Below are 20,936 nucleotides of genomic sequence, written 5' to 3' on the forward strand. Positions count from 1 at the left end.
TATTGCTGTCTTTCAGAGTGTCAGTGTATTTGTGCCACCTGTGTTTCCAGTACAAAATGTTATCAGACTGCACATCCCCATTCTGCCACACAGGGAGCCCCAGCAGCCATAACCAAAAGAGTTCAAGCTTGGCCTATTGCAAAAGCAGCACAAAGCTGGCAGTTTCATGCATGATCAGTTACCAGCCTGTCTTACAATTGCTTTGCACACCTCAGGCCCAGGGCAGTCTCTACTCAGGAAGCAGCAGGAGCACAGCACTGTGACTTGGTCAGGAGCTGGAGGCAGTCCCTCCTTTCTGGTAGAACAGCCTGTTGTTCACCCATCCTGCTGGGATACAGAGTTGTTCAGGAGGCTTGCAAGCTTCTAGAAGCATTGCAGCACACTTTCAGGAGCTGCTTATAGAAACTCTAACCTAGCTGTGCAAAGTTTAGGTTGTATAACTAAGACCACACCTGGAATTAAGAATCAAAGCACTCCTCTCCAATCTAGACATACTGGAGAAATCTCACTGCTCCTATGAGCCAGGTGAAACTCCCAGGGGGTGCTTTGCCCTTTCAGCCCTTCCTGGTCTAAAATACATGTGTAATAAAACAGTCACCCAGTGGCCTTGAATAGCAAACGGAGTCCACGTCTCCATTCAGCGGCCATTGTTCTCCAGTGCTATCTTTTAGCACAGACCAAGGAAAAAAGTTTCCTTCACCATCCAAACAGCCCTCACATCCACCACAGGGAACTGACTGGAAAACTGCATTTCTGTAGCTAAGCCTGAAGCCATTCCTGCTTTACCCAGGAAGCAAAGCTCACCTAGCAATTTGTCCTTTCTGTGGTCCAAAATGCGCAGGCAAATACAATCCAATCAGCATCAGTCCTTCCCCACCCTTTCAGCTGTGGCCCCAGCTCTAACACAATTTCAAGACACTAACTCTATTAGAAGCCAGAAAAGCTTTTACAGTACCTTGCCTCCCAGATGGAGATTTAATTACATTATCCCCTGGACTGTTTAGAGGTTTCATAATGAATGGACTAAGGGAAGCAAGATTTACATTTTCTTAAAAGCAGTTTTATAAACAGATCTCCTGATTTTCATGTAGCTTTATTTAAGCATCTGAACATCAATAAATCCAGAGTCCAGTTAACATTGTTCATGGTTTCAGCATATTTAGTATATATATTTCATATCTTACATCTGATGAAGAGAGCCACACTGTGCCTTATTGCCCCAACATCCACAGGATCACCACAAGCCAGGTGATAAGCCAGGGCACTCGCTGGCAGATTGTCAGGAATCACTCTGGAGTTGGATGCAGCTTCCCCCTTTGTACACATGGGATGCCTCCAAACTTCTCATGCCCCAGCTTGCAGCACTGCACCTTGGAGCTGACCTGCTGGTCTGATGCAGAATGTTACAACCAGGACCTGTAGGTCCAGGCACCTCCTCTTCCTTCTGATGGAAAAACGTAGACCTTTGTGTCCTGGAGGCATCTCAACCACCCCACCTTAAGGACATGATAATCAGTAACTGTTACACATTATCTACTTCTGCCAGCCCAGAAGGTTGAGGGGTTTTTTGACAAAAACCACCAAACAGGTCAAACTTGTTTCAGTAAAGGCTGCTCTGTTTCAGGAAGTCAGAAGAGCTCAGTCCACAGAGGATTCTCATTCTCCTCCTTAACACTGAGGGAATGAAAAGGGAAGGAACAAACAAGAGGACAAGATTTCTTTTCCAGCACCAGGTTCAATCAGCATTAGCCTCTTATTTAGGTCAAGAGATGTAACAGGAACTGACAGCTGTTAAAGTGAGGGGAACAACAGAAGAGAACATTCAAGCAGCTCTCTAGACTGCGTCCATGAAAAACACTGGCAGAGCACTGAACAACTTAATTTAACAACTTAATTTTGGGGGAAGGCAGAATGGGGGACAAGAGGTGCAGAGGAAACCCAAATTTCCTCTCCAACCCCATGAGAGCCCCTGACACACTGGCCAGTTGTACATTTCTACTTGATATGCAACAAAATACCAGCAAATAAAAAGTAATTTGGAACTAAAAGCCAGAAGCAACTCAATGCTTCTGAGAGAGTAGATTAGACAATCCAACTGCTTTTTATCCAGATCTCCCACCTGCACTATAACCATCCATTTCAGAACAGGCCAAAGCTCTGGAACTGTGTCAGTTAGTGCCTCCAGGACATCAGCTGGAGAAGGATGCTGTGATCCGCTCACCCGAACAAGTGACTTGAAACCGTTACAGTAGTGCAATCTTAAAGGTTTGGTTCCTTCTCCAGGAGCAGAGGAGAAGGTGGGGAGTGTGCAAAGGGGAAAGAAAAATAGTAAAAAAAAAATTCTGCCTTCAAGCAACTGTGAGATGTTTATCTCCCAAATCCTAATGCCAGCATCTAGATAAAATCAGCTGTCTGTGTCCTATCCCATCCCAGTCTGGGGGATCACTGACTGAATCTGAGTCCGAGCGGAGCAGTACCAGCTGTCCCAGAGATGGAGGTTCAAGAGGCTTCCTTGTCTCTTGATCTTTGCTTGCAGGACACTGGACTCCCTCAGTCCCTGACACATATAAGCCCTATTAGGAGCAATGCAGCAATCCCTACATTCATTTTCTCCTCTGTTCAAAGGTCATTTCTTCTCACCAGCACGATCGACCTCACCCCAATTCCTGTCCAGAAGAACAGCAACACCTCTAATTCCCCCTGGGCCCTGCTCAGAGGCCAATTAATCTGTCTTGAACCACATCCTGATCCCAAGCCTCCCCCATCCTGCATCTGAGGCAAGAAGCTGACTCATTCAGAGTCATGTTTGTCAAGTACTCCTTGGCCAGTTTGATAGTGATTGGAGTGGAGAAAGGGGAGCATCTGGGTGAAAGGGGACTGAAATGGCCTTCTGCTTCCTTCTAGTTGATCAGAGGCTTTCCCCTTTTCTCGGGGGTTCAAGCTTGCTCTTTGTCTGCCCTCCACAGACGCTCTTTGACTTCCAAGGGCAGGGTGTTGAACAGGTCTTCCTCCACCACGAGCCCACTGCGTTTCAGCAGCGGGCACTCTCCCAGCTCCACAGGCAAGCACTCCAGGCGGTTCCCTCGCAGCTCTATCTGCGACAGATTGGTCAGCTCTCCCACCCGGGAGGGCAGGGACTGCAGCACGTTGTTCCCCAGGTTCAAGGTTCTCAGCTTCCTGCACTGGAACAGCTCTGGTGGGAGACACTCAATCTGAAAAACAGAAACCAATCATAGGCAAAGTCACCAACAGACACACCTTCACCTTGTTGGTGACCAACAAGCCAACACGAAGCTCCAAGGTTTACAGAGTCATTGTTTTCAATTGTCCACTTCTCCCTTGAGTGAGTTCCTGCTTTGGGTGCTCCCAGCACTATGACTGTATGGATTCCTCTTTCAGACACTGCAGTAGTTACAGGAGATCACCAATGACGGTGGGTAAAGCAGATACTGTCTCCAAGGCCAGGATTAGAGGACCAGAAACCTGCTCACAGCTGGCCTATACTGTCATATGCTTTCATCTCTATTGGCTTCTTTCCATCTCAAATCCTTTATTCTGTCATTGGATCTTAGCTCCTTTGCTTTAAGACGCCATTCTACAATTGACATTACACTGAACAAAGACTGGATTTAATCAGGACATCTAGTTGGGCTGTAAGGTAACAGATTACACTGGTACAACCTCCTGGCCCTGAGAACTGGGAATCTTCTTCCATCATTATTGTAGGGCTGTGAAATGTTGCAAAGACTTTCTAAGCTCCAAGTCACAGAGTTTTTTTTTTTTACAGTGCCAAAATACAACAGCAAAGTCACCAGCTGTTAGCTTTCCCGGCACCATCTTCAAGTAACCATGAATCACTAATTTAATAAGTCTTATTTCTAGCAAATCCTTGTAATAGTCCAGTCTTCCCAAAAAAATTATTTCAATGGCTAAGGTTTAGCAAACACTAGGCTAGAAACTAAATGGAACAACTCAGGATTCTCCCCTTAATACAAAGTCTCAGCTTGCAGGCTATCGTTTGCCTTTAAAAGCAAACACGACTCTTTTAAAACTCAAATTATGTAGCATATCATTTGTGGCTAAATTAGCCTGCAATCCATTCTGAACGAGGAGGAATCTAAGGAAAAGCCAAGAGGAAACCAGACCAATTAGAGACAATTCAATGCAGTCATTGTTACTGGTACTGGAGTGTTTTGCAAACAGCAACATATGATCACAGATTCTTGAAATTAAGATATTTGAGCGACAAGTATTGGTTTAGGAAGGAAGCAATGTGTTAAAACAGCCTGCTTTCCAAAACAGGACAGTAGTGCCAGCCAGCTCCAGAGGTCTCTATTTACTAAGACTGCTGAGCTAGGAGAGGACATTTGAGATAATTCCTGGCCTTGGGAAGCGCCAGTCTACCAGGCCTTGTGTTTCTTGCTGTCACCATTTACTGGGAGTAACCAGGCTGTCAGTAATTCTGGCTTGCCCAGGTATCTAGTACAGGTTGGCTGTTCCATGGGGTCCTCATCACCTTTTGTTTCCAAACACACTGGAGCAAAGGCTGCTCCCTTGCATGTGTTTTTTTTTTTTTTTTCCAGAGAGAAATGGGTGGTGCCACACTGTGCTGCAGGAAATAGAGCTGCCTCTTAACTCCACTCATCCAAGAAATGCTCCACCTCAAAACTGCAGAGGACACACTGCAGATTAACCCTTGGGAAGCTGTGCTAGGAAGGCTGCCAGAAGGCAAATGGTGCAGAATTATCTGAGTTCTAACAGTAACATACCACAAAGTTTACCAGAGCTTCAGCCACCCACACAAACAGATGCACAACCCTCCAGTGCCTGGAAACCCCAGTGAGCAGATGTTCACCTGAATGGCTGAATGACTGCCCCTTGTCTGCAGAGGCACAAGCTTTCAGACACTAACCTCAAAATGTGGCTGGAGTTTTAGGAACCCTGTCTAATACTGAGATATACTAGCAATTAAATACTTGATTTGAGAGCACTTCTGTGAAAAGCCAAACCACACTCAAGCTGTTGTGTGTCTCTCACAAGTAATCTGGCAGTGTTCAGCCAGAACAGATCTTGCCAATAGTAGGAAGGACCTTGATGTATGACAGTGAAAACTAGCACTGCTCCAGGACAATTCTCCTTGGTCCCAGAAGAACCTAATTATCTGTCTGCAATTTGTACTTATGTTAGATGCTCTTTCAGCTTTAGGTGATAATAAAGGGAAAAAAAATCTCCCAGGAATTTGCAGACAGAATGAATGGAAGATTCAGCTTTGTCAGACATGGTAAATGAAGTCTCCTTAGTCTTAAACAAAGAACTAGACATGGGTATATTTTGCTTTAAGCAAATAAACACCCTCCAACACAAGCCAAAAAACATCTTACGGTTATCAGGCAGCAGAGCACACTTGGTCATCCTCACTTATCTGCCCTGCACTTAGACTGAAATAAAAAGCACGTGTTTACAAGACCAAACTATGGAGCACTCCCTGCAAATGCAAAGTACTCTAAGGAAAGCTGTAAGCCAGACATGCATTCCCTACATGGCTGCTCCCACAGTGTATGCACATGTCTGAAGTAGACAGGTTTAAGCACATAGTTTTAGATTAAGACTACAGTTTCTCAGATCTCCATTTTAAGCCCAAAATTGATGCCAGTCTAGAGACTACATGCTACCAACTGCAGAGAAACAACTGACTTGCAGGGTTTCTAAACAGCCTCTAATTGGCATTTGGAAGCAGTCTCACTGTTAAGAGAGGAAATGCAACAGGACAAGGACTCTTGGAAGAGAGGTTTGCCCTGGAGCTATCTGCAACCGTTTGGCCTGATAGAAACTCCTCAGAGAGATAAAAAAGCAGTGCCAGTTGTATCCATTGCAGCGTGTTTAATCACACAGATAACAGAAGTGCCGGCACTATTTCCTCACACAGCAACTCGGCTCTTTGCTCACTTACCCTGTTGGCTGTCACAGCCAGATTCTGCAGGTTTTGAAGAAGTCCAACGTCTGGTGGTATGAAAGTTAAGTTGTTGTGGCTGAGATCCAAGTACCGAAGTTTTCGGCAATAGAAGAGCTGGGTAGGGATCTTTTCTATCTTGTTACGGTTCAGGTAAAGGCGTTCCAAGTTGGTCAGGTTGCCTATCTGCATGGGGATGTAGGCAATGTGGTTGTACCACAACTTAAGGCAAGTGAGACGATGTAAGTGCTGGAAGCTGATGATTTCCTCAATAGTCTTTAGGTTGTTGTCCTTCAGGTCTATTTCCTGCAGATTGTGGAGGCTAAAGATAGAGTGAGGAATGCGTTCCAAGTCACACCGGATCAACTCAAGCTCTGTCAGGTTGACCATCTTCTTAAGGCTGTTGAGGACAATGAGCTTGGTGCCCTCATTGTTGATGGAAAGCTTCTGAAGATGCACACCAACATCTGTCACCACCTGTGGCAGCTTGGTGAGGTTACTCTTCATCCTCAACACCTTCAGCCTCTTCAGCTCCCTCAGTCCATCTATCACAATGTACCGGTTGTTTTCAGCGCTCAAATTCCCTGTCAGGTGAAGCTCCTCTAGTGTCTTCAGGCTATAAATCCAAAGAGGAATCTCCTTAATGTCTGTGAACTTGATGTGGAGAGATTTCAAATTCTCCCTCAAGAAGGCAAGGGCTGGGGCCTCAATTTTGGCAGCTGTGTGGTAGAGCCACAGTTCTTTAAGGCTGGTGAGCTGAGCAATGCTGGGGGGAATAGTGACATCAGGGATAAGCTCCAGCTTCAAGACCTCCAACTCAATGAGGTCAAACACTGTGTCAGGAATGCCACTCAACATGAAAAGATGCAATTCCAGCTTATCCTGAGAGTTTTTGGTGATCCTCTGGCGTAGTTTCTCCAAAGTCCACTCATTGTTGAGGTTCAGCTGCCGCAATTTGTTCTCACTCACCTCTGACAGAAAGACAGCAAAGCGCTTGGAGTAGAGGGGGTCGTACTGATCGATCAGATGGAGCATAAAAGCAAAGTCATTTTTCACATCAGGAATGTCACTGTAACTGCTCTCCTCCCGGATGGACTCAAAGGAGTATTTCTTGAGTGACCGCCTCAACATCCACCACAGGGTGTACATGCAGATCAAACCATAGAAAATCACCAGACTGATGTAGAAAGAAGCCAAGATTTTGAAGAGAGTGGCCAAAGGATGAGCACAGCGGTACATCCTGTAGCCAGTCAAGCTCTCAATGTCCACTTTACAGTCTACATCAAACGTTATGTTGTTGACATAGTACACAGTATAGCAAATTATCAGAATGAACTTGATTACTTTGATTATGGTCTGTCTCATGTACAGGCGATAAACTATATCTCCCTCTTCCACGTGAGTACGGAACTTTTTCACTTTCTCAAAGAGTGCTTTGGCTTGCTCACCTTCCTTTTTGTCCAAGACACCAGTCTCAGACCTGTCCACAATCCCTTGCTCAATTCGAGACTTTGTTCTCTGCAGCATGGGAACAGTGGCTTCCACATCCTCACTGACCGTGGAGGATTTCTTGTCCATGGAGCCATTCATTTTTCCAAATGCTGGTTTGGTATCACTCTCTTCCACCACCGTCTCAGACAATGCTCTCGTTGTCCACGGAGAGTCAAAACACTTAAGCAAAATAGACACAAAATGCTCCAGCTTGGAGCTGGTCCTTGGGAACTTGAACCAGAAGTTGCTACAAGCCAGAAAGATGAGGGTATGTAGCAGCACTAGGTAAGGAAAATACTTGGCAAACCAGTGGAGACGGTTCTCATAACACACCGCATCCACATAGTTGTACTGGTGCCGGTCCAGATCATATCGGATCCCTGTAGGCCCCGAATCAGCAGAGGGAACAAGACTAGTGTTGTAGTAGGTACGCTCCGGGGCTGCCACTGTCCATCCCCTGACAGAGTCATTGCAAGAGTCTTTGGTAACCCATTTACAGGGCAAACAAATCATTTTGTCCTGGGTGACCTGGAGCGTCCCTCCGAACACGGCGATCATCAGCATCACTATGGAAATGTAGTCCGTGAAGACATCCCACCACGGCTTCAGGATGCGATAGGCTGGCTGAGTATCAGCGAAGTAGCGCAGCTCGGTGACTGGAATCATGATTCACCTGGAAGCAAACCAGAAATAGCGTTAAGGGTTTTGTTCTGCTCTTCAAGAGGGCATGAGAAAACACATGTTAAGTGCTGGCATAGCAAAACTGGTATTAGCAGAGATGCAATTTCAAGTAACTGTGAGACAAATGAATGAGGCTGCCTGTGAGTCACTTGCTACAGCCCAGGCGGTGAAGTTTGTTCAGCCTTCCCTGACAGACAAATCGTCTCAAAACCTCAGAACTGGTACTTACTGTAAGCAGTCTGTGGGGTAAGACTCACTCAAAGAAAGCTCGCAGGGCAGACTTAACTCCCTTGACCAGACCAGTATTTGGAAATTTACTGTTTTATCCAGGGATTTAATTTCAGGGATGAAGGAATTTGCCAGCACTGTTAGAGGTGATAAAATCTACACACAAAGCATATTTATCATTGGTTTATTACTGCTTCTACATAAAATTCTGCATATGGCTGGTTCTCAGATTGAAGGGGCAAGGAAAAAGATCTACATACAAAACAGTCATGTTTCCTATAACCACTTCATTGATGCAACTCATTATGACATTCATAAAACAAGCTGGAAAAGAGAAAAAAACATTGCTCGATATCATGACTTTTCCAAGTAAGAAATTTTGGCTTCCTTCCTTTGTGTTAATTCTCCAAGGAAAGATTAGCTACTTGCCTTCTGATAAATTCAGTACTGAAATGCTGTAGCAGCTGGGTTTTTGCCTTACTTACTTCAGAAATAGAGAAAGGGGGAAACATACTTCGAAGAATTTGCTTCTCTGACCAACCACTCCCACCTAGAGTTCATCTCAGCTGGGATTTAAATGTCACAAAGGAAACCAAAAGGTTCTGGGAAGCACAGGCCTGATGGCAGTGCTTACTCTGTCCTTTAGACTTGCAGATGAAACTTTGAGCATGCTCTTCAACAAGCCATAGAAAGCCCCAAAGCCTGACTGATCCATGGATAATGGAGCTCACAAAATTCCCATATTTGACAGGTAACACAGAAGAACATGGAGTCACTGTAACTCATTCTAATGATGGCAAAAAAGCAGTAATCCCACAGCAAAGTAAAGTTCAGGAGCAAGACAAGCACTGATCTTTCAGTCATTTTGAAACTCACACAATTCAAGTCAAAGGAGAAAACAAAAATTCAAGCACGCTACCCCAAGCCATAAGATTTCATTTGTACAGACAGTCCAACAAGTCCTGCAGGGCCAAAAGCTCATTATCACTGCTTGGGACAAAGCCTTCTGTGACAAGGGGGGTGGCTCACACCACCTGCTTTGGTAGAATTCAAGTTATTTAAAATTAACTTCCACTACTGAACTGCAAAGAAAGCCATTCCTAACATGAACTCAAAAAGCACCACATTCCCTAGAGACACTAAATACAGAACTCTATTCTTTGGTTTGCTGTTTACAACAATAAATGATCAAATGACAGCTTTGGCTCAGTGCTGCTTGGGAAGGTTTCAAGCAACTACAGGTATAGATTGATAGATGAAAACCATTACTGAAGTAAAGTTTTTCCTTCTGCACATCCGGTCCAACACTGCATTAGTCCATCACAAAAGCCAGACTGCGGAAATGCCGCTTTCTTTTTGTGGGTAATTTTGAGAGGAAACAGTGGTCTTGCCTGTTCTACAAATTCAGTAAAACAAGGAACAGCAAATCTATTAATGATCAACCAGGAAAGTCACAAACAAGGGATGAAAACAGCCATCTAGAGCACTATCAGAGGGAAAAAAAAATGTCCTGTAGGACTGCAGAGCCCCTGAGAAGTGGCTGACACACCTCTGCAGAAGGAACTGCACTAAACAGGATAGGAGAATTGTGCATCCACAGGGGAGGGAGCAGGCAAAGCTGAACCTCTTCTGGACAGCACCTGAGCAGCCAGGGAAGAGTGACAAGGTCTTGAAAGCCTCCCTCCCAGCCCTGTGACTACCTTGCTGCAAGCCCTAGGCAAGGCATTTCAGCTTCCTCCTTGGAATACATCTGCCTCAGGAAGGGAGAGCCCATGTGCAAGATAGATTCAGGAAAAGCTGTCTGAGAGTACTACAGAAATAATAATTGCAGGATAAAGCAGGGTACAGAAGCTCTCTCCACACACCAGAACACCTGAAATGAATCCAGCAGTTAAACAGCTATTCATGAAAGAACCTACTCCTTCTACTCCATATCAATGGGAAAAAATATGTTTCTCTCTTTCCTCTTGCTTTGATACCACTTGTACTGAAAAGTCCTTCCCGCTTCCTCCTTCATCCCTCTTGGTAGAGAAACTTGTAGGAAACATCAGACCCTCCACAGCAGGATTATGAAACTGGGATGATCTCTTTTCAGGAACTGGGGTCTCATGACATTTGCAAACATGTGTTGTAGTGCTGGGTTTACTCATTTTGCTCAATCCAGAAAATGCTTAATTCTTTCTCACAAGAAATGAACCTTTGACTCATTTTGATTTGTAGCTCAGGATATGTAGGAAGGAAACAAAAAAAAAAAAAAAAAGAAATTAGCACAGCTGTCTCCCTAATTCTGCTTACCAGTTACATGGGATAGGACATCCCCCTTTACACTGTGCACTTACAAGACAGCTAAAAAAAGATCATGAGCATCCCTTGAAACTTATTACACTTCAGTGTCAGCAATTAACGGGGTGGAGCAGGAAATCTCCTGCCTTCCAGGAACAATGACAGGGGCACTAGAAGAAGAAAAAACATTGACAGCAAATTCCCACTTCTGGCAGCAGTGGAGACCCCATTCAAGTCCCAGAGAGGAACAATAAAACTAGGGGCCACCTTTGCAGGAGCTGAGATTTGTTATCTTATCTAAACTTCTTCCCAGCATCTGCAATAAAAGGGAAAAGTACTCAGCAAAAACTTGAAAATGTAGATGGGGAAAGTCACATCCCTCCTCACCAGATTCCCTGTGCATGCAATTCAGTTCTAATTCCTGATGGTTCTACATCAGGAGATGTATCTGGTCATCAAATGTCATCTTTATTTTGTGAACTCCATCCTGTAATGATTTTAGAACACGATTCTTGTTACAACATTCTCCATGCTGGATTACAGCAGTTTTGCTGCTGGGGTGGATGACAGCAGCAGACTAAAAGTCAAATTCTCAGGGCTCATCTCTGTCACTTGATTCTCCCATGCACAGAAGGATTCTTCCCACAAGGAGTGGGATTTCCACCATTCTATAGGAAGAAAACACACAGGTAGCTGGAACACCAACTCTCCCAATATGGGCAGTCGAACAGAGGGATTTACATGGAGAGCATTATTCTGGCATAGGACTGGGAGCAATCCTTGCATGAAGATACCTGGCCAGAAATAAAGTGACCTCCCTTGTGACCAAGAGCAAACCAAGATCCCCAGGACCAGCACACTGGAGATTTCAAGCTTCTGCTCTTTTTAAGAGTTGGACTCCAGGATGGTATGTCAGCAGCAAAATATCCACTGTGAAGAAGTTTTATTTGCCAAGTCACTTCTATCACACAGCCTCACCAAGAGCTGAGCACAGAACACCTGAATTGAGTGACTGAGTTTATGGACAAGAACAGCTACAGAAAAGGAAGTTTAAAAATGCAGGTGGTGGAGTAGTGGTTGCTGCTGCCTATAATCTGTCCCCCACAAGCCTTTCCTGTAGAAAAGCAAGTTGAGATAACCTTTAGGCAACGCAGACCCTCACTCAACACTCACCGCAGCTGGATCAGCGATGGAGGCAAGAAAGGCTCTTTTTGCAGGGTTTTATTCCAGCAGAGGATATCACATGGAGCTGAAGGGAACCCGGCAAGGTAAAAAAGAGGCCGACCACTTTGGAGGAGACAGCTTAAGCAGAGGAAGGGGTGGGGGGCGGAGCTAAGGGCTGGGCAGAGGGGTTTGGTCTCCAGGGAAAGGGGGGTGGCCACCAGGGATACCAATCCAGCAAGGGGACGGGGAAAGGAGAAACCAGGGAGAGTTACACAGGGAAGTTCCAGCAGAGACTGCTTACCCCCCTAGGAGAACTGATTCTATGGTGAGTAATTACTGCCATTGCCAGGGGCGAGGACTTGGGAATTGACTGAGGTGGGAGAGTTTATGGGATGCTACAGAAGTTCAATGTCAGAGCAGTGTTGGTGAAGAAGGGTCCAAGCTCCTTCACACACACTTCAAATTGCAGAGCCTTCCAGTTGGAGCTCAGGAACAAGCAATGTATTTGCAGTGTAGTTATCTCTGCCACAGGAAGTCATCAATACTGAGATTCTGAAAGAGTGCTTAAGTTTAAGGACAAGTTGACTTAACCTGCATATGCTCATACATCAAAACTTCTCTGTCCAAACTCCTGTCAACTTACCAGACACATCTACCACACAGTCCCTGAGCAGTCCCCCAACCCCTGCCCCCTCAAAAATGACTTTACATTGGAGGGTTTCAGCTACATCAAGCAACACTACTTTGAGCTTTTCTACATCCAATAAAGAACAACCTGAGGACAGTTTAGAGCAGCAACATCTGAGACTGTTCAGTAAAAGACCTGTATGCTAAAGCCCCATTGTCATACAACAGGATCAATCCAGCCTAGATAAATATGCTCCTGAAATAATTACACATTCCATGTTTGGCTACTACATACCTCTTCAGAGCCTCCAAATTCACCTGGATCCAGATTTGCATCCCACCAGGGACCATCCCTGCCTCAGCCTGCTGGGCACAAACCTACAGCCTCCCCACTAATGCTGAACAGGCTGTCCCAAGTGAAGAAACAGCAGTTCCAGGCTTATATAACCAGCCTGCCAAACCTACCCAGCCTTCAGCCAACCATAAGCATCACCAAGTACTAATCCTATGTTGTACCAAACACACCTGGAGGAGAAAGATAATCAGTCATGTTAGAATAACAGGGACATTCTGAACAAACCACACCTACACAGTAAAACCATTCAGAAGCAAGATTAAATGCATCTAGCATAAAAGCAGTAAGTACCTTCTTAAAGGCTGACAGAGCTGAGAGCATGAATGCTTCCCACAAGCCACAGGTATTAACAGAGTAACTATTCTCTGATTTTGACAACTCCTCTATCTAAACCCATTTAATTTCAAAAACTGAAGATTGACCTATTGTCAACAGACACCTAGACTTCAAATTCCTGCCTGCAGCTGCTGGCCAGCACATCCAGCTCAGGACTGTGTGAACAGAAACAACATCACTGTTCTGTTTCACTGGCCAGTTTGTCAGCTTGACTCATCATCGCTGAATACTTTATCCAGCCTCCTCTTTCTTTTCTGTTGGCCATTCTGTTACTAACAAAGCTATTGGTCAGAAAGCACCTATATGCACAACCTCAAGACACATACAAGAATGCACAAACTCCCCTGATTTGAAGAAAATCCTCACATTTAGTCTCAAAAAACAGTTCTGGGTAAGTAGATGTGGATGAATTTTATGTTGAACCTGGCAACCCTTTAGTTTCATCTACACATTTTTAATTACCAGATGATTTCATTTTAAGATTGTGGACTGCAAAGCACAAGTCAAACCCTGCTGACAGAATTTCTTACCTCTCAGAAGCCCAGAGAAAGAGGGAGTTGTTCAGGTGCTGACAGCATCAGAGGTGGATAAAACAAATAAAAAGCCTTGATGCTTTCAAGACTACAGCCCTGATTATTAACGAGCTACAACATGTTACAGTAAGTTTTCAACAGAGCAGAGCTTCCCTCCTCAGCAAGCTGCCACCTGAAATCCTAAAGAAGGGCATGACACTGAGCTCTTTGTTCAAAAATCAGGAAATGCAGGAGCTTACTGGGCAGAAATGGGACTGGGAATTTATGTTTCTCCTCCCCCATGTTTATTAGGTTCAGAATTAAAGGGAGGGGGGGAAGGGAGGCTGAAAACAGAGCTGCTTTCAGACACCCCTCAGAAAACCTTCCAAGCTCAAGAACAGCCACATGATCAACTGGAACAGCCCAAGACATGAGATGGAACAACTCAGGTTGTTTTGTCCTTTTCTGCTTAGAACAAAACAGCAGTGAAGCCAGATGCCAAAGCTCTAAATAACCATTATTCCTGTATTCCCTTTCTGCTTTAAAAAGATAAACCCCTCCTGTGGGACAAAACATCTTCTGAGGCAGAGAAATTAACATGATCACTAGATGATCTTTAAGGTCCTTTCCAACCCAAACCACTCTATGATTCTATGTCAAGTCAAAAGGGTCATTTATCATTTTGACAGGGAGACTGGTAGAAGAGCAGCTGCCAGAACTTACACTCCTCTCTCAGTGGAACAGGCAGTGAACCCAACACTGAAAGCAGGGTAAGGTGGTTTTCACAACATTCAGCCCCACCCAAGCCACATAAAGCAGGATGAAGTGAATTCACTGCATCACATTGTCTTTATTGAAGTTCATTAAAAAGAATAATCCACCTACATTAGGGGTAGTATTTTATCATCTTTACACCTACTCATTAGTTGACTCTGTCAGATGCAAGACTGTCACTCTTAAGCCTCGTGCAACAGCTCCTGTTTACCATCACACAACTACACGTGTCCTGACGAGTACAGGGAAGAACAGCTGCACCACCAGAACAATCCATGCTAGACGTGGCTTGGCCTGCCATATTTTCTGCCTCCTGACAGTGTTTTGTCCCAGCTGCACAGAACTGAGCACAGTCTGTAGTTACCAGCATCACTGACACTTGGGGCAGGGACTGTGTGCTGGTGTTGTAAATTTAAGTCCATCAGATGACTTGCAACACTGATGTAAACCAGAGCAAAATGGCTGTGTCAGCTTATAAATTATGAATGTACATGGCCACAGGCTTCCTATCCAAAATTAATTTTCTCTTTGCCATAACGAAAATGCTTCAAGGACAGGGAATTGAAGCTGTCTTGGAAAAGCACAACTGGCTTCCTCCAACAGGACACAATGAAGCAGTCCCTTGCGCTGCCTAATACAAGTGATTGAATTAATTCTGCTAGTAGATACTCAAGAAAACCAGACCAGCTCCAAGCACCTCACCAGATGCAGGAGGGGGCTCTTCAGCACTGAACTCCAGCACTGAGAGCTGGAGGAACCAGCTGTTCTCAGTTCTCTGTGGGAAGGGTAGACAGAGCAGAGCTTTGCCATAACTAACAACAGATAAGAAGTCAATACTAAATTCCAAGTGAGTAAAAGCAAGGATAACGTAATTCATTGATGACAGACTGTCACAACACGCACAAATCCATGGGTGTTACCACAGCTATTTTCAAGCTCCAAGAGATGAGCCAGTCAGGATGAAAGACACAGACAAGAGCAATGCAAGACAACTAAGACATCAACTATCAGCAGACTAGTATTTTGCCCCAGCCTGAGCAAAGAGGAGCAAGTACCTCTTCACACATTCCCTATAGGGCTTGCCCTCAGGACCACCAGCTCCAAAACTGTGACTTCCAGCTCAGAACATTTTCTGACTGTATTAGTTAATAAAGAACAGACCACCTCACCCTGCATCATCAAGGCCTGATAAAAACCACAACTCTAAAGCAGAACCTGTTAACTAGTCCAGCACACATCTTTACTGCGCACAGAAGCGGCAGTCACCAGAGGAGCTTTGTAAATTGCCAAGTAATTTTATATCAGATGTTAACAATGCTTGGTACACAACAATGCTTGTAACAATGCTTGTGTAACAGCAGCACTGTTACTTCAGCAAGGGGGTCAGGACTGAATACCTTTTAGTTTCAAAAGCAGTTTCACAGCACCGAGAAGGGCAGCTATAACCCGGCTATAGGAACTGGATTTCAAATTGCAATACAAGACACATGCACCACATCAACTGTTTAAGATAAAAGCTGCTTGGAAGCATTCAGGATACATTCTCCAAAGCATGTAGACTGCTGAATGCCTGTTCAGTATTAGTGTGCATATCCTAAACTGAGGCTAGGTTTGAAAACACTTGTAAAAATGCAGAAAGGGAGACTCACCACACTGCAGCTGAAGACTCTGAATTTTAACCACTGCCAAAACAATAGCTGTGCACACCTCTCCTCACTTTAATGAGCCCCATACAGAAATCCTAATAAACCCTTCTCCAGCACCACTCACCAGATAGTGCCCCCTATTTTCTGAGGCACCAGTTAAGCTCAGTTAAACACAAAAAGGCTTGCTTCTGAAGCACTCTACCGAACAAAAACCTTCTTTAGTATGTGGAAGAAGCACATGAAGGCTTCTAAAATGCCTGCTCTAATCAAACAGTGACCTCCACTGCTTATTTAATTTCTTTTTTTAAAATACCATCAGGGATCCCCAAACCACAGACCATCTCTCTGCCTGCAACAGCTACTATAATGTAACCAGCATCAGAAAGTCATCACTGGAAGGCTTCAGGCACTCACATCTCAAGCATGGCAACATTAGCTTTTAACACATGGCTTCTGGCATGCCTTAAGGAAATATTTATGCATGTTGTCTTTGACCAACAATAATTAAAAAAGCTTTCAAATACCATGACAAAGTTAAAAAAAGAAAAGGGTCAGTGAACTGCCAGAACATCAGACAAGCCTTAGGGGTTTCTTCTATTCTGGAATCAATTTGATCCCTGCTCAGAACACGGCCAAGCTGGACAGAATTTCCCATCTTTAAGATGGGCACATAACTCTGCAGTCCCTTTAATCACTGTCCCAGTACAGAACCAAGGAAGCTGGGAGATTCCTCCAACTAGTTTCTGCCATTGCCCAACTGACACCCACACAGGTGAATGCACTGGGAAAAGTTGCCTGGAGACGCCTATACAGGAGGACAAACACCCCACGGGAAATGGAAGGGCACCCACCAAACCCAACAGCTCTTCCTATTTCTCAGCTGCATTCCTTTCAGGCAGCAGTCACCAAAACATTTACTGGGCAGCCTCTGTATTTACTGTTAAGTGCAGTAATAAGTCAGGGTTTATGTGGCCAGGATTTAGTTTTATGAGTGACTATATACTGTTATATTCTACTTTTTACAAGGCTTGGTTCCTTTGTCATCTCCAAGCTGGCTAAGGGCTCCCAGAATTTCATTAACACCACCACAATTAAATACCACCACTCTCCCCACCACTGTCTGACCAACCACCTTTCCTCCATATAAATTATTTCATGGACTGTGCTTTGCATCTACGTTTAAGCAGGATCCTGATCTTTTTCTCTTTTTTTTGGCTCAACCACTCAGAGCTGGCCCAGAGCCCTCACCTTGCAGCAGGGTTCTGCTATCTGCACGTCAGTTCTCTGTGCTGGAAGTGGCTGATATTCCTACTTGCTGGATCCCGAGCGAGTGCTGAAGCGCTGCACTCCCCACAAGCCATGGGAACAGTTTCCCTGAAATGAAACACAGGTTATCAGCAAAAAAACAGGGGATCGAGTTCACAGAGGGACATGTAAAAGCTCAGCAAACAGTATCTAAGAAGCAACAAACAACTCAGAGGGTCACTGGGAGCCAGAAAGAGACATGCTGATACCTAGAAATATGGCAAGAACACTAGGAGCCAAGTAGAACTCAGCAGGAAGGAATTTCCAACATCTGTTATTCTAATAGAAGTTACCAAAAAGCAGGTGTTGCAAACCCAGCCAAAAGAGATGCTGAATACTAATATCACAACTAAATCTACACAAGTAGAGGCAGAATACTAATATCACAACTAAATCTACACAAGTAGAGGCAGACAACAAATCATTGTCAGATGGGGAAAGAGATTACTTTACTGCCTAATTTCTAGTCTGAAAGGCCTGATCCTCTTTAAATGTTACTATCAAGGGTATCAGACAGCATAGATCACACACCTAACTACTCCAGATTCAAGCAACTGCCCCCTTCTCTCTCACCACGAATCTTCTTGAAGTGGAAGCAGTTTAGCACCATCAACAAAAATTACAACAGGGCTGGAGTTTTTTTCCTTGCTTCCTGCATGTCAGCACGGGGCATGGGAAAACAGGCAAGAGAGCAGATCCTTAGAGGGATCTCTCAAGCATCCAGCCTCCCGGCCATGTAGGAGAGGACTGCGGAATATCGGAGATCATTGTGTCAACAACAGGGAGAAAAGAGACAGAACAGACATCAGTGGGAGCAAGTCCAACCCCACAATGCTGAAGATGTCCGAGGGCTCATTCCTCGTGATCCCAAAGTTACCTTTCGGGTTGACAGATTTCCAAGCGACACCCTGGAATCCAAAGCTATTGCATTTTAGCCGTACCACAGTGCCGCAAAGGCAGCACTCGGAGGAGAGGACTCCCTGACCTTCTCCCCGCTCCAGGCAATGGGTACCAGCCTCAACCTAGCACACCTCGGCACCAGCCTCCGCCACGGCTTTCCGGACACAGAAAGAAACATCCTCTGGGAGACAGAAATAAATCCCCCCGCGCCTCCGTCCGCAGGTAACGAACGGCGGCGTCCTCCCGTCGCTGGAGGGACACTGCGCACACCCCGGCCCTGCCTCGCCCCACAGCCGCGGCGAGGACCCCCCTGCCCGGGCGGTGTGAGAGCAGGAGCGGCGGGACACGGAGGAGCCGAACCGCTGCCCAATTACTCAGCAAATCCTTCCTGCTCGCCGTTTCCGAGCCCCCTCAGCCGCGCCCTTCCCCACCCGGCGTCCCACCCCATCCCCTCCGGGACATCACCCCACAGGGGGACACGTCCCCACAGCCCGCCCGTGGCGTGAGGGCAGCGCGGCACACCCACCTGCCCGCCGCGGCCGTGACGGGAACCCACCGCACCCACCTGCCCGCGACGCCCACCCTCCCTTACGCCGCTCCGGCGCCTTTTGTCCGCCCTGCCCGCAGCGGCCCCGCCCCGGATCTGACCTCACCCGGCCAGCACTGCCACCATCGCCCCGTCCCGCCGCCATCTTGGGGGCGGGCACGGCGACACGGGCGCGGCGCCATCTTTGTGCAGGGCGCGCTCCATAGGGGGGTGGGCGGGAAGAGGGGGGGCAGTGAGGGCGGCGGCGCCATCTTGGTGCCGGGCAGCGCTCAAAATGGCGCCAGTCTTAAAGGAGCCGCCTCAGCTCCAGCCGGAGCTGGGTGCATTCAGCTGCTGTGAGTTTCGTGGTGCCTGAAAAAAGTGATTCACTGGTAGTTATTTTTACTTGTCTGACGCAATGGAGAACATTGTGCAGCATATTTCCTTTTTAAATTCATAAAGGATGGTTCAAAGGCATTTGTTGTAATTTTATTAGCGTGCAGCAGGTAGTTCTGAGTGGTTAAGTGCAGCCAATTTTAACTTGTCTACACCAGTGATGCCTGTAACAATAAAGTAAGTGCATCTGTGGCTTTCTAGGAATGTTGTAAGTCTTAGCAACTTCCTGTAGCCACAGGCACAGGACCTATACCAGAGGAGCTGGGATCCCAGTGTCAGGACATAATGCTGTAGACTCTTATCAGCCCAGTGCAATAGCTATTTTTTTTATTAACTCAACACTAATTAAGAATTGTTCATGACCAGACGCATTTGTTAAATTAAAATTACCTGAAGAAAAAGAAGGTCATAATTTTCCTTGAGTTTTACAGTAAAAAGTACAAGGCCTTTACATCACTGACCCCATCCAGAAATTTCTGCTGAATTTCAAGAGGGCATTAAGGTGATACTGTTGGACCAATACAAAGTCCAAATCCTGACAGAGAAGGTGGGGGCTTGTGTCCATCCCTTTTTCTCCCTACTCCTCCCTGCCCACATCTCTTTTTCCTTGCAGGACCTTTTGCCCTGACATCCACCCTGAGCCAGTTCAACTCATGGACCTGACAGAAAATTGGCCACTTTTCTACAAAATTGGCTATTTGCTACTATATCTAATCAAACGAGCTCAGTTCAGGGGCAAACAACAACCAGGAAAGGCACAAGGCTGGTGGAGGGCAGGACAAAGCACAGGAAAAAACGCCACTGGGGCATTTGATGGCTCTGGATGGGATTGTGAACATTCTGACAGAACCAAGTTTCCTTCCATCTGTTTGTTTCAGCGTTTGAGTTTGTTATAAACGCCAATCACTTGGTTTTTAAAACTTTAAAAGTCTAATAATAATAAAATGGTTATAAAAATAGTAATACGATTAAAGTAATGAAAATTTAGAGTTAGGACAATTACAAGACAATAAAAAGCAAAGAATTACGGACGTCCGGATGCTCTCGGGCACTTAAGCCCAATAAGCATGCCTTGTGAACAAAGGAATAACCTTTAAAAGCAGTAGCCTGTTGCATATTCATACATCTCATACATGATGCATAAATTCCTTGCAAATTAAGAACTTTTCTGCTTTTTGTCAACTTCTTCCCCTTAATCCTGGTGGTTCCATAAAGACGGAGAGAAGGTGGAAGAATGTTTGTCTTTTCCGATAAGGAGGCAGTAATTCTTTATGGGCCCCCATCATTGTCATCTCTGTGTGAAGAGTTTCTTCATTATCTCATCTCTTGCTTGAGCTAGTAAAAAAAAAACCCCACATACATAGGTTCTATTTTAACTACAAAACTACATTTACCATACTATTAAAATGTTAATACAGCACTTCTAATCAATATAACATAATACATATAGCATTCAATTTAATACTTGCGAAAAGCCAACCATAAAATATGCATTTTTCACAAGCATTGTTTGAGTTAGTAAAAAAACCCCCACATACATAGGTTCTATTTTAACTACAAAACTACATTTACCATACTACTAAAATGTTAATACAGCACTTCTAATCAATATAACATAATACATATAGCATTCAATTTAATACTTGCGAAAAGCCAATCACAAAATATGCATTTTTCACAAGCATTGTTTGAGTTAGTAAAAAAAAAAACCCACATACATAGGTTCTATTTTAACTACAAAACTACATTTACCATACTATTA

The 20,936-nt window shown here is 45.0% G+C and overlaps 1 protein-coding gene across 4 annotated transcripts; it reads right to left on the minus strand.

Annotated features, from left to right (window-relative positions):
* Positions 1–1,077: 1,077 nt before the first annotated feature.
* LRRC8A (leucine rich repeat containing 8 VRAC subunit A) lies at positions 1,078–19,023 on the minus strand. 4 transcript variants are annotated; one of them, XM_068211312.1, is made up of 4 exons: positions 18,901–19,023; positions 17,296–17,421; positions 5,951–8,114; positions 1,078–3,212 (listed from the first exon to the last, which is right to left on the minus strand). In XM_068211312.1, exons 3-4 carry the CDS (start codon positions 8,105–8,107, stop codon positions 2,937–2,939), a joined length of 2,433 nt encoding a protein of 810 aa, XP_068067413.1. In that variant the 5' UTR covers positions 8,108–8,114; positions 17,296–17,421; positions 18,901–19,023; the 3' UTR covers positions 1,078–2,936. The 4 variants fall into 4 exon arrangements, with proteins under 4 accessions (XP_068067413.1, XP_068067412.1, XP_068067411.1 ...); XM_068211311.1 differs by lacking the exon at positions 18,901–19,023 and adding an exon at positions 18,818–18,898; XM_068211310.1 differs by lacking the exon at positions 18,901–19,023 and adding an exon at positions 18,779–18,884.
* Positions 19,024–20,936: the final 1,913 nt, after the last annotated feature.

The sequence above is a fragment of the Anomalospiza imberbis genome, chromosome 21 (assembly GCF_031753505.1).
Source record: "Anomalospiza imberbis isolate Cuckoo-Finch-1a 21T00152 chromosome 21, ASM3175350v1, whole genome shotgun sequence".
Taxonomy (NCBI): Eukaryota; Metazoa; Chordata; class Aves; order Passeriformes; family Viduidae; genus Anomalospiza; species Anomalospiza imberbis.

What these genes read in the sequence shown, in the direction of transcription:
- LRRC8A (XM_068211312.1), bottom strand. Translation starts at nt 8,107, where the DNA reads ATGATTCCAGTCACCGAGCTGCGCTACTTCGCTGATACTCAGCCAGCC. An exon ending in TGGCTGTGACAGCCAACAGG is followed by an intron (nt 3,213 to 5,950) that starts GTAAGTGAGCAA and finishes TCTGTTTTTCAG; the next exon opens with ATTGAGTGTCTCCCACCAGA.